This window comes from Anser anser (assembly GCF_964211835.1).
Source record: "Anser anser genome assembly, chromosome: 1".
In the NCBI taxonomy this organism is placed as follows: Eukaryota; Metazoa; Chordata; class Aves; order Anseriformes; family Anatidae; genus Anser; species Anser anser.
In genome coordinates, this window is record NC_139720.1 from 94,992,527 (window position 1) to 95,006,315 (window position 13,789).

The 13,789-nt window shown below is 38.8% G+C and overlaps 1 protein-coding gene across 2 annotated transcripts; it reads left to right on the top strand.

The window, feature by feature from the left end:
- Window positions 1-65: 65 nt before the first annotated feature.
- On the top strand, window positions 66-13,204 carry LOC310892519 (cell cycle control protein 50C-like). 2 transcript variants are annotated; one of them, XM_083820372.1, is made up of 8 exons: window positions 66-1,290; window positions 2,116-2,226; window positions 3,496-3,597; window positions 5,016-5,106; window positions 7,246-7,383; window positions 8,315-8,524; window positions 9,667-9,792; window positions 12,546-13,204. In XM_083820372.1, exons 1-8 carry the CDS (start codon window positions 1,078-1,080, stop codon window positions 12,587-12,589), a joined length of 1,035 nt encoding a protein of 344 aa, XP_083676498.1. In that variant the 5' UTR covers window positions 66-1,077; the 3' UTR covers window positions 12,590-13,204. The 2 variants fall into 2 exon arrangements, with proteins under 2 accessions (XP_083676498.1, XP_083676497.1); XM_083820371.1 differs by lacking the exon at window positions 12,546-13,204 and having other exon boundaries at window positions 9,667-10,986.
- The last annotated feature ends 585 nt before the right edge of the window (window positions 13,205-13,789 follow it).

Consider the following 13,789-nt stretch of genomic DNA (forward strand, 5'->3'; position numbering starts at 1 on the left):
TTATATGTCACTTTCAAGACTTGGAAGATGAGCGAACCTAGGTGTGAAAGCCTTTGTACGTGTCAGTTATCTCTTTCTGCTGTCCCAAAGGAAACCTTTACTTCTCTCACTGAAGTGGTAAGCTAGTTCTTGCTTTAGAGGATCTTTGAAAATGTTGTATGAATGTTAGTAATTTGTCAAAAAAGTATTTTTCTCCCATCTGATCTACAGCTGGCTAAATGCTATTTTATGCTGTTACATGATACATTATGTTTAAAATTTCAGTATATTAAATTGAGACTTTATTGTGGTTAAACAGTTGAAATGTGTGAAGAATATTCTACTGTTTGTCCAGTTAAAAGGAGATTATCTCTCACCGGGTAATACTTTTATCATTATGAAAAGTAGGGAATGGGTGCACCTTTTTCACAGAAAGACAAGATGAATAGATGTGGACTGATTGTCAACATCTTGGAAGGCCATATATCCAAATCAGATGGTTTTAGAATTAATTGTCCTATTGTGATAAAGAACACACAGCATTTTTACAGCTTTAAATTGCATCTAGATCAATAGCAATGAATGCAGCAGTAGGTTAAGAAAATTGGTTTTCCAAACCAATATTGTCTGTCTACTACTCTCAGCCCCTCCAGTCCTCCCCAGTGGCATCCAGTGCAACTGGAGTAGATCTTTCATTTTATCCCATGCTTGTTAGCTGGTCAGCAAGTGAAGGGTGAAGAAATAATAAATCTGAGATTACGCAGAAATTCCAGTAGAGTTGGTAGTATCCTTACAAAAGAATAAGACATAAATACAACTGAATTGTGGGGCAGGAAAAAGCATATATTTAAGCTTTTTCAGGCAGCATGATCTGGACGTACTGACCAAAGTACACAAACATCTGATTGGTACAAGCTGATCATGGTGATCCAGACACAAATGTAGAAAAGGAGGAAGAGAGAGATCTAGTTAATAAGTAATTCCTGGCTATAATGCAAGTCTGAACAAACAGCACAGTTTCTCAGCAGTAAAGACAGTATCTCAGCTTAAACACTCTCCAGCACAAGTATATTATTCCTTCCTCTCACTAAGAAGAATATGAAAAACAAGAAGAGTTTTGCTCCACAAGAAGCAGAAGCACGTCCTTCCAGATGTCCGGATAACAGTGCATTCAAACAACAGAGGCTACCGGCGTGGAAGCCCCAGCTTACCATTGCGACTGTGCTCTCCACCTTCTTTCTCACGGGAGCATTTTGCCTTTCTGTGGGAATCTGCCTCATATTGTCTGCAAACAGCGTCAGAGAAATCCAGGTTTGTTTTGAGTGGGGTGTTAAGTGTTCTATTAAGAAGAAATCAATCTATGTTTGGGGGAAAAGAGCTTTGAGTTTGTGCTTCTGGATAAAGAATATAGCAATGGCTTCATGCCTTGGACACATCAAGCAGCCAGTATTTCTGTGAAAATCCTCAGATAGTTGGTCACCAATAAAAGCCAAGTACTGGGTGGTTAACTGAGAAGTAATATCCAAAATATGTGTGGGAACTCTCACCACTGGGTGGTAATATCTGAAATGTTGTCATTATTTTCTCGTTTTTTGAGGGCAAATAAACTAACCCCTTTAATAGTGTTTGGCACTAGAAGATAAATATTTGCTGGGGCAAAATCTTAAAACACAGGAGCCCTGATGTTTAAATGCTGTTTCCTGGAAGCAAAATTGGTTAAACCTGCTGCTGTTAATGGACTGCTGGTTGGAGCTGACTCTCAGCACTACATCCAGGCTGTTCACAGGGGGCGGGCCATAATTCCCATGGGAGTTCATCAAGCATTACTTGGTCAGCCAGGCCAAGCTGCAGAAGTGCTCATCACTCAGCACTTCTTTGCCGAGGAGCAAATGTGGAGGTTCTGCAACAGTCATCAAAAGGCTCTAAAGCAGCTTTAAACTAGGGATGAAATTTGTGAATGTTCCATTGAGGCCAAGTCCTAATTCTCTATATCTCTGTCAATTTTAACAATGTCTTTGGCAATCCCAAATCACTTAGGAGAGAACTGCTCTGGGAGGTCTTGTAGCTAAAACACTAATCTTTTCCTGTGTTCATGTCCTTTTTTGTAATCTCTCTGCTTGTTCACTTCTCTGACAGATTAATTATTCAGACAAATGCTCGGATTGTTCAAAACTTCGTGAAAATTCCTATAATTGGAATATTGAATGCCTCTGTTCTGTTGATTTCAAGCTGAAGGAAGATATGCTGGTAAGTGGATATGAGAAACCAACGCATGTGGCTTAGCACCTCTTGTTGGTTATGCCCCTGCATGATAAAATATGCTAATTTTGCTCTGTAGAGCTCACGACTGAATTTTCTTTTTGCTCTTTATAGACATGAAATACTCTTAATTTTACACGTTTACATTTGCTATTGATTTTGGCACGTGTTGAAAATACTCAAGATCAGGCTGCCTCTGCCCTTGGACAGGAGATCTCCAAGGAGAAGGTGGGGATAGAGGAAATGGTGTTTGACTGTGGAGATCACTTCTCTTTCTGAGTCAGTAGCAAACCCTTGCCCTTACCCGGGGTTAGGTATTTGTGCACTGCTAAGCTCTCAAATGAGAAAGAAATCTGAAACTCTGACCACTTGTCATGAGTCAACCATTGCCCATTACAGTCTTTTTTTCAGGGCTTGTGCTGTTAATATCTAGGGTTCTTGAAACAATTCAAGTCTAGCATTGTCATTCTCCAGTTTCATTTGGGAGAAGTATCATTCATTTTCTGTCCCAAACTGCTGGTTGTGTTGCTGAGGCTGTTAGAATGCCCGATATTCTGCCACAGATGTCTTACACTTAGTACTACATAGATGATCCCTTAAAATTACAGCGGTATTTATATTATAAAGTCACTTTATGGTTCTTCAGTATCAAAGAGGCTGTTAAAGTGCTCTGTGGGTAATGGTTTAGATACAGTAATGTCTGAGATGAGAAGTTTGTTTAACTGAATAAAGTTTTTTGAATACATTACTAAACCTCTTTGTTGCTTATATTTTCCTGCCTAGTATTCTCCTTTTAATTACAGGACTAAATTTTCCAAAGGACTCAGATAATTGAAGAGAGGTAGCCTTAGTTTCCAAAAAAAAATCTGCAGGAATTAAGACTGGTGGCTCCTTTTTTTGTTTGGGCATCTTCCTTTTACAGAAAATGGGTGTCTGTCTCCATTAAATTATTCATACTCATTGCTGGTTCATGGCCAGTCATTACCAGCTTGAGTAAAATAACAATCATGCATTTTCATTTTAGATTTCATTTAGGGTTTTAAAGTATGTTTAATTTTGTGCCAAAATACAAAAACTTTCAGTTGGGGTAAAGGACAGGTTTTAGCTGTGTCTGCTAAAGTAATTGGTTAGAATATAGTTACCAACACGTAAGTATGAATTGAACTCTCTACTTCCCTCCTTTTTTTTGGTAAGTAGCGTGATTTCTCTTGTCTGCATGAGCTTACCTTATTGAAAGGATTTATCCTTGAATTCTAGGGTGATGTTTTTATGTACTATGGCCTGCAAAATTTCTATCAAAACCACCGTCGATATGTGATCTCAAGAAGTGATGCACAGTTGTTGGGTCGAGATGTAAATGTAAGTTTTTTCTTTATATTATGAGATCAGTGTTTTCACCAGGTGCATCTTTGACCACACAGACAGCTAACTAAGCATAACTTTCAAGGTGTTTTGAGATGGCTGTAGGGAATAAGAAGGTACAGATTTTCAGTGCTTAGTCTCTGCTTTTATGATTGCTAGGGCAATTATTTGTTATAAGTTAATAACAGAGGAAGGTTGAGTGCATAAATAAAAGATGTCAGTCCAATGTTGCAGTTCCCAAACCTGCACTGTATAGGGGTAGTATTAAAAATACATTGTCCTTTAATAAAAAAGAAAATTAAAAAAAATAAATTTATAGAAAGTGTTTCCTTCTAGTGTTTTTAGTTGTCTTAGCCAGAAATCTTTTAATTTGTGGTTTTATTTTAAGTTTAGGAAATTAAGATGTTCAAAGACTTTCATTTTGACATCAGGCTTTGGAAGTGGACAAGGAGTAGGGAATGGTACATGGTGAAATAGGTGATCATGTAGCATTAGGAAATACATAACTTAGATGTTTGAATAGGAGGCTACTCAGCGTCACTCACAGCAGTGCATGCATAAGGAAATCGGAGACTGTGATCACTATGTTAACGTATTTTTTTACTTGTATATCTATAAATAAAATGTGGTGTGTTTTTTTTAGCTTAAAAATAGCATTTGTTAACATATATACAGTTCATGCACTGTCCTGTCAGTAGATAAGGTGATTGTCCCATAATAACCTGTTGTTATAAAACATTTTTTGTAACTCTCCAGACACGTTCCACATATAATTGCTTCTCCAGGTGTCCAGTCAGCTTGTTTGCATTCAGGTGCAACAGCTTTTGGCTTTCGTGCCAATCAATACACAGGTGATCCGAGCTGTTTGAAAATGTTTCTGTGCTAAGACTTAGAGTTTGTCGTGAATTGGGATAGGTGAAAGGTGACAAATTTGAAGGTGGGTTTTTGTTTTTCATGCTGTGCTTTCATACATCAAGATTTGGCCACTATGAAGTAATGTGGCCAACTATATCTGCTGTTCTACATTCCTGAAGCAATGCGGGTCAAAAATAAAAACAAAGAAAATAAGATGTTCCAGGGTAAGTCAGGGCTGCACACTGGAACATGTTAAGTTGTAGCTATGTTACAACCGCAGATCACCAAATGAGTTTTGTAGTCTAGAGTTTGCATGGTTGCAATAGAACTTGGTGAAGGCCTAAAGTTTGCATACTGAGATACAGCATGTGTTCCTCAACTACAGACCTATTCATTTGGATGTCTCTTTAATGTGTCTCTTTAATTAGTACCAAAAGGTACTAGACTTAATTATTCAGTGGCTTTTCAGAAGAAGTTGTGAGAGGAGGACATTAACACCAGCAAACCAAACCAAAACCCTGTAGGTTCTTTGCCTGATTGTTCTGTGACCTTGAATGCAGGTTCAGAGGAGCTACTGCGCACCCTTCACCACTTACAATAATGGAACACCGATGGCTCCGTGCGGTGCTATTGCCAACAGCATGTTCAATGGTAAGTACCCTCCATGTCCATCTTACTAATTTCCACTTGAAACTATGATTTGTTACCCCAATCCAGCTGAGTCCTGGTATTGCAAGATCTCTGTCCTTCTCCCACAAAAGGATTTGTATGTCATTGCTGCTGTGGTGAATACAGAGCTCTGCTTCCTTTTGTTCAGTAACTTTCCTCTCATCTTCAAACTGAGGAAGATTTTTTATTCCTCAGTGTGATTTTACAACAGGACTCAGGAATTGAGTCTTGGTGAAACAGGAAACAATGATATACATAATAGATTTAGTGTACTTTCTTGCTAAAAAATCCATTCTGGTACAATAATCACAGAGTCAAGGATTTTGTGAAATAATGGGAGAACTCAAATTCTACCTTCCCGCAGTGGTGTGCTTAAAAAGAGCCAACAAGTTCTTGACACTGGTTTGGACCTTTGGATCTGTATGTTTGCATTTTGTTCTTTGAATGCTGGAAGCATCCATAGTCTTACATGAATTGATTTGATCCTGGGTTTGATCTTCTGTATGGCTACCCGGAGGACATAATCTGCCTCTCAGTACATGAAGGCTAAAATCTAGAAGAGGGCGCCTAGCCATGAACACTGGCAGATTTCAGAATGGATTTCTTTGGAAGGAAAGAAGAAAAGAACTTCCACAGGTTTTGTTCCCCTACCCCATCCTTTTTCTTCCCCTCTCACCCCTTTTTAACCTGTTCCACCCAGCAGTTTCTGGCAATGCAGCAGTGATACTTAAAGTAACTGAGCCACCCCCACCAGAGGGCTTGTGAAGGGCAGCTGCAATAGCTTCTAGACCCATTTGATTTTCACCTGTGCACACATCTGCTCCTCTGGAAATCTGATCTACTGGACTGGGCTGAGACCTAGGCCAGCAGAGCTACCTCCATGCAGCCTGTGCTGTTCTGGAGCCCTCGTTAGCAGGACAGAATTCTCCTGCAGAGAATTAGAGATAAAAAATGCTGAGGGTAAATCTTCAAGTGTCTGCCTTTGCATCAGTCCTTAGTGCAAAGTGTGATGAAATGTTGCAGTTGCTGGTGATGTGGGGGAAGCTGGTGAAGTCTGAATGCTCGCTCTGGTTGCTCATTTTTATCCCTTTGCTGTGAAAGAGGGTGCTTCTGACAGTTTAGCTATTTGTCTGCTAATAACGGAGCAGTTAAGCAGACAGAGCTCAGAGAATTGCAGCTCCTGCTAGTAAACCAATGACAAGTAGATGGAGAATATAGTGGAGCACACAATGATCATTTACGCAAGAAGAGTGTATCTGACCGGCTTTAATGAGCCAAGTGAACATAGTTTTAGTAATAGGATTTTTTAAAAGTATGTTTTCATCAATGTGCATGCCATTGTGTTCATCATGTTTCCTAAAATGCAGCCCCTCCCCATCTATACCATCTAACCTCTCCTGCCAGTCATCACGTTGGCTGCCTAGGTGTTTACATAGATGTTAATGAAACCTGAAATATTTTTGCCTTACATTAAACTAATCCAAGTAGGATAATATAATGGAAAAGACAAGTGCTTTTTGCCCAGGATGACAATGCCCAGGATGACAAGGGTAAGCACAATTTTAACTAAATGTTTTCTGATTAAAGGAGTGTTTGTGGCCAAGTTCGTAAACAAGGCCTCTAATTAGCATAAAACTAAAGCAATATTTTCTCCAAAGATTCATCAGTTCCCTTGACTGTGCTTTCACTTCTACTGTTTGCTGAAAACAAGTTATATATAGCAAAATAATCAGTTTAGGACAACTGGTAAAGAAATTCTAGGGAAAGGTAGCTAGGAGTGTAACTTCTGTAGCAACCTAGAGAGTTCCAGAAGTGATTTGTGAAGAAGTTAGTCATAGAGTTGATGGACACAAGATAGTCATGCGTATTTTTACACAGAGACTCAGTCAGATTGTTTGTAGGAGTATGCTCACTCTTTAAAACTCCAGAAGTTCTAAGGCTCTGGCAGCTTAGTTCTTCTGATGGAGTATACAATACTCTATACACCACCATGATAAAATCCTTCTAAGGATTTTTTTTTTTTCTATTCACTTGAAAGGTGCGTGTTAGTTTTGCTAGTCATGTTAGACGTTAGAATGACTGTCTTTTACTCATATGCATTGCCTTTGGTATTCCCTACAGATACTATTGATCTTTTTTACAATTTTAACTCATCTGTTATTCAAGTACCACTGCTGAAGACTGGAAACAGTTGGTGGACAGATAAAAATGTGAAATTTCGCAATCCACAATCACACAATCTCTCTTCTGCGTTTGCAGGTAAGAACGATTCTACTGGCATTCCTTATTTTTCAGTGGCTTCCCTCCCTGTGTGCAGAGCTTTCCCATGCTGAAAAGGGAAATGTCTTTGGGAAGAATACCTGGAAGAAGAAGCAGCTTTAAAAACTGAATGAGAGTAGAAGATAGAGTTAGCCAAAATATTGCTTGCTTTATTTTTTCTTGCAACATTTAATCTGTCCAGAAAAAGCAAGGATGCAGTCTCTATTTTCTGTTGAAAATATCTAGAAAGGAGAATTGCATATCCCATTTCTCCTTCTTCATACCTATGAAGATTCTTAGGCAATTGTGAGCCAAGTGAGACTGCCATCTTCAGCAGTTATTTCAAACAATTGTTTTCTAGGTCTGTTTCTTCATTATGATTAATCCATATTGAAGAGTGACTAAAAGCACTGTATTTTGGATCAGGGCATTGCTGTGCTGGATGCAATATGCAAGAAACTTCACCCTGCCTCAGAGTTAATTATCTAAGTGGTTTTCATATGATAGATTCTAAATATCATACGCTATGCCATTAAAGTGCAAAAAGGTGCCTTTCTGGTTGTACAGGAATAAACTAATGTATAAAAATGAAGGTGAAGTCCTAATTAGAGAGGGTACATTCCCTGCTGAAGAGATGAGAAGCCAGAAGAAACAGTATCAGTACATTCGTTTCTGCAATTCACTTTGTTTTTCCTATACTTGTGGCTTCTAATGCATACTGTTAATCTCTGTTCATTCGTGGTTGAGGTGAGTGGAGAACCAAGCATGCGGAGTGTTACCAAGCATATATAATTTTGCAATAACAGACAGAGTCTTGCGTTTCTTCCATATCTTGCGTTCTGTGTTGGTTATGAGTAGGCCCAGAAGTTAGTAAACCAACCCCTGTTTATACAGACAGTACGTCTTTCCTGTTTTTTTTCTTTTTCACCAGGGACAGCAAGACCTCCTTACTGGCAGAAACCAGTATATTTGTTAGATGAGGAAGATGAGAGGAACAATGGTTATATAAATGATGACTTCATTATCTGGATGCGAGTGTCAGCCTTTGCTACATTCAGAAATCTTTACCGTCGTATCAGCCGGAAAAGACATTTTGCTGATGGCCTCCCAGCAGGGAATTACACTTTCCATATCTCCTATAGTATCCTTTCATATTATCCAAGACAATCCTTAACTGTTAAATGGTTGCAATGAGATGGAAGGGGATTGGATTTATATACTAAAATGGAAAGAAAAAAGAACAAGCCAAACACCCCAGACTAAGTCAACATGAAGAGACCTAGCTGTAAGGGTGACAAGATGCTACAAGTAGATTGTCTCTAGCCTATGCAGGCAGAGTTAAGACATGTTACTCAAATGGCAGCAAAGAGCTTTGGATTTGACTTCTGCAAGGCAGAACGTGGCAGTACTAGGTTTTACATGAGGGGAAAAACGGATGGATGGGAACCTGCAGAGACAGCTGAAGATGTTGATTTAGCTGAAATATTTAATATTGGCCTCCTCAGATGTGTAGACACCCCTACTGGGATGCAAGAAATGCCAGAGGTATCCTTGCCACTGGGAGCTGTACTGGATGCCTGTGTCAGCAGAGCCCTCTGGCAGATTTGAGCCATGGGCTGATGGGAATTTTTGTGCCGGTGAAAATGCAATCTCACAATGAACAGTGTGAACTTTGCTGACTAAAGCCCTCATTTTGTCAGCAGGAGTTACATCAAGATGGCTATAAATTTTTACCCACTCAGCTAGTACAGCTATGATTTTAAATGTTGTAGCATAGTTGTGTTCTGAAAGGCTCCATGTAGAGGGAGAAAAGGTAAAAACATAAAATATTCTGGGTAGACAATGCATTAAATAAAGGTGAGCACTTTTCATCAGTAATATGTGGAGTATCATCATGGTAAGTTTCCCAAGAGGCTTCTTTTCAAGTAAGTTTCTTCTGCTGATTAAAAATACTATGGGTCTTATCAAGTTAGTTCAGTAGCAGTTACAAAAGTATGAATCTGAAATTCATAATAAAAAAATCCCACTATTTCCAGAATTACATGGAGACTATCTAAAATAGCTGAAAGCTGCTACCGTTTTGTTTTGTGTTTTTTTTTGGGGGGGGGGGGGGGGGGGGGGGGGGGGGCTAAGAATAGCAGAGACTTCACAGGTCATTTAAAGAAATTTTTACAGTAAGTACAGATCCCCAGCTTCTTTATGCATTGGAAAGGATTTTGAGCACTACATTTTCTCCAGCTGGAGATGTGTAAACTTTGATTGAAACCTTAACATCCTTGTCAGATTTCCCTGTAACCAAATTCAAGGGGAAGAAGTATGTGATTCTTTCAACCATGGTATGGAGCGGAGGAAGTAACCCATTCCTGGGAATTGCCTATGTGGTTTGTGGTGCAGCAGCAACCCTGACAGGTTTTATCATAACTGCCATCCACTTAAAGCTCAGAAAAAAGAAAACATACTTTCAGAAGTAATAAGGTATCCTGGATTTATAAACAATGGCAAAGGTTTGCTGTGAATGAACAGGCAGCACAGGCCTTTCATTCTTTCCCCTAAGCTCTAGATCGGTTTCTGTAGCAGGTTTGGTGTATGTAATCAAATTGAGGGGCAGTGCCCTTCTGTCATCCAAAACCAAACTTATATGAGGCTGCATTATTATTAATGCATGTGTGCTCCTAAGTTTGTTTCTTAGGAAACTGGTAGTGAACTGAGTTTCAAACAGGAGATACCATCATGGTCTAAAATTCAGTGGGAGAGAAACTGTGTGGTACTAATGTTTGGCCAGAACTCTGGGTCCATTTTCCTTTTCCAGCCTTTGATTGATACAATATTTCTATTAGTTTAATTGGAGCTTGGATTGGTAAAAAAGTGAGGTCTTGATCCAACAGAAAGCTTGAGCAGGTAGAACTTGATGGTAAAGTCTGTTTGTTGGTTGTATGCATGGGCTGAATGGCTTGGCTCACGTTTTATACAGCTTTTTCAGCTATCCTGAAAAAGCAGACAATTTATTTGCATATTAGTGCGGTATATTCATCACAGTTTAATACTTGATTCATAATTGAATACATGCCATTTTTCAGGAGTATGGAGTGTGTTTAAACCCTCTTGGTTGGTTTTATCTGGATACCAAGACTAGCTTGCAGAGCTAGACAGAGGGCATTACAATTTAATAGAAAGTTTAAATTAAAAGCTCCTTCAATGCTAACATTTTAGCAGAAACATCTAGATAATGTTACCAATAAGCCACGCACCCAAACCTATCTAACTTACCCTTCTGTGCAAAAGTGCACATTGACTCTCTAAGTGACATGAAATGTCTGTTCCCCATTCAAGCCCTCATTTCGGTGGTGCAGAGACTCATAATAAACATAAAGCATTAGAAAGTCCGACAACTTTATTTTCAGAAAATGAATGCTGCAGCCAGTGTGAATAGACTATTATCAATATTCATGTTTCATATTTGAAACACTTAGAAGCATTTTCCAGTCTCTTGCAAAATGTAGGAACAATGCTGAAAAATTTGGATCAAGTATACTATGGCATGTATGAATTTTTAAAAATAATTTCTCTGTTGCAGAAGTGGAAATGGAATAAAACATACTCAATGAATTTCTTTGATAAGTATTCTGTGTGCCTCACTCCACCCCCCACCCCACCCAAAAAAAACCAACAGTAAAACAAGAAAGAAAACACATACTAGAGCAAGAGAAGGGAATGTGGCATAGGGAAGCTGTGTGACACTGTCGAGTCTGCCTTTAAAAATGTATCAGGCACTTAGGATCTTACGACCTTTGACAGATGGCCTCTGGTGTGAATCTGTTTGCAGCAACAGAAGGTACCGTTTCCTTTAATCTGTGCTTCATAATTGAGACATGAGCAGTGGAAAGTGATGCTGCTCAAGATCATAACCTGGCCTGTTGGTACAAGCTTGCTCCATCAATGTTTTATGTTGACGTTCTGGGCTAATGCATGTGTCTGCTTCCACTCTTCCTGGTCAGGGCCAGTCACCTCCATCAGCAAGCTGCAAAAACAGGGTTCCAGTATTTCAAACCATTGCATCTGAATCTGCCAGGGGCTGTGGGTGAAAACTATCCCTCAGTGGACCGGATGAGACAGGGCATGAAGCAGTATATTTAACAATGCTTAAGCTCATTAGTCTAAATCACTTCTAACAATGAGACGTGCTCCTAAACCTTCTAAATGCTTTTGAAAATTGAATCCCATGCAGCCTTCTGGAAGGCCCTGATGAGAGCTGCTGCCAAAGCTGAACTCAGGATTTCTGGCTCCAAACAGACCACAGGACTCTTTTTTTTCCTTTTTTTCTCCCCCGTTCTCTCTTTTCTTTTTTTCTTTCATTTTTTTTAAGTGCTCTTAGAAACTGGCTTTCAGGAAATGATATATCATCTGGGTGTTTAAGTCACAGCACAATTGCCATTGATGTTATTTCTTTGTGGAATATCTGGTAAAAATGTTAGTAAAAGGAGACTGAATAATGAGGTATGTATTTCAGTAAGTCAGTGTCTACGAGAAAAAAAAAATATTTAGAAAACACAGTCTAGCAAGCAGCGTTCACAGTATGTCCTTTATCTCCCAGAGGTTTGTGCAGGAACCTGGCTCATCTCTTGAAATGTGCAATGTCTTCAAACTCCTCCACAGGGAAAACCTGTCTTCAAAGAAATCTTCCTCTGTCTATTATTCCAGAAGTTATCTAAGTCTTCATTTATGAAAATAAAAGTTCTTTTTCATCTTACCACAACTTTAAACACGTCTTCAATCTTTCTTGTACCCTCTGAACATCAGAGTCCTTGGAAGCCACTACTTGAGCTCAGGAAGTTACTGTTGTTAACTCTGAACAGCTCTGCAGTGTCTGTCTTGTCATTTCGGATAGTGCTGCCTACTCCAGAACAATGGGGATGGCAGTTTTGATGAAGTACTCGCAGCAGATGTATTTGGACAGAATCTGCCTTGCTCAAAAAAAGGATGGAAAATAAAGTTTTAGCAACCTCCTTATGCTGCTTTTTGTGCCAGTGCTACAGCTCTGCTGTTGGTCTGCCCCTTGTACCAGCACTTGCCTTTTCAGGATAATTTTGTAGATGTAGTCCTCTACCTATATGAAATGTTTATTGAAATTGTTTTATGCTGCCTCTGCCTTACTTCTTCTGCAGGGGCTGAAACAGAAGTGAGAGTCCTGACTGGAGTACTGCCCTAACAACTGGATAGTAAAAGCCATCCTTAGTGCGTTCTTATTGTGGCATGGATCAGGGGATAATCCCCTTCTGTCGTAAGCGGCCGATAGCAGCAGAAAGCATGATTTCAGACAAAAATCCAATGTGAGTTTGAATTAATTTATTCTGGCTATTGATTATTAGATCAAATTTGATCAGGGAAAATAGATTTGTAGAGCAGAGGTATGAAGGGACCAGAGACGTTGTAGTTTTGTTGAAGTGTACCTTAGTTTTAAAGTACCTGGAGCATCATAACCATGCTGTGCCTTTGGCAATTTTATAAATTAATATTATATGCCTTGAGTAAAGGCAAAGAGAAAAAAATAAGTGCTGATAAAATTCTTCAAAAAGTGACTTTTAATAAGTTTATCTATAAAGCATACTTCCACCAATACTAACTAGGCCTTTTTATATGAGATAATGTACGTAAACTTGTGGATTTGGTACAAACATATCCTGGTTTAAGATTGCTGAGTCAACTTAAGAGCAGCACCTGGTAAGTGCAAACAGGTAAGTCCCTGTTTTTTTGTTTGTTTTTGTTTTGTTTTTGGTCTGTGGTTTGTTGTTGTTGCTGTTTCATATATATATATATACATATACATATATATAAAAAATTTGTTGTTGTGAAGATGGCAGTTACACAGTTACACATAGGAGAATTTTATCATCTGATGTTCCGTAGTTGAGTTTTAACAGTGGCAAAAAATATCTGGAGGTAGAAAGATCCCTATTTTGAAAACCTTATATGCAATTTAAATCTCATTTCTAAATTACAGAGTGGCATAAGAGAGAGCTGTATTTTAATGTCAAAAGCTGTTGTGCTGCTTTTGGTTGCCAGCTCCCTTTAGGGTTCAATTTCATTAATGGTATATATATCTGCATCTATATAGAGAGACATAAAACTGAAGCAGGAATTATAGGATATTTCAGTAGCCCTTCAGTTAAAGAATTTTTCCAAGTCTTTTTCAGGCTTTACAATTCCACACACATACATCCAGTATCTGTCTGTCTTGCTTGTTTGTTTGTTTGTTGTTTGGTTGGTTTTTTTCTGCCTAAACATAGAGATTTGCTTATCTCATCTAAAAAACTAAGGGATGAGCCCTTCATGTGAAACAGATTAGCATGATCACAGACCTATAGAATCTGGAAAAATTAGTTACATGCTGAATCTGTTTTATATAAAC

Excerpts from the sequence above, each read along its gene's own strand:
- LOC310892519 (XM_083820371.1), top strand. The coding sequence starts at position 1,078 with ATGAAAAACAAGAAGAGTTTTGCTCCACAAGAAGCAGAAGCACGTCCT. Across the intron at positions 5,107-7,245 it reads TGCCAACAGCATGTTCAATG|ATACTATTGATCTTTTTTAC; the intron begins GTAAGTACCCTC and ends TATTCCCTACAG. Across the intron at positions 7,384-8,314 it reads TCTCTCTTCTGCGTTTGCAG|GGACAGCAAGACCTCCTTAC; the intron begins GTAAGAACGATT and ends CTTTTTCACCAG.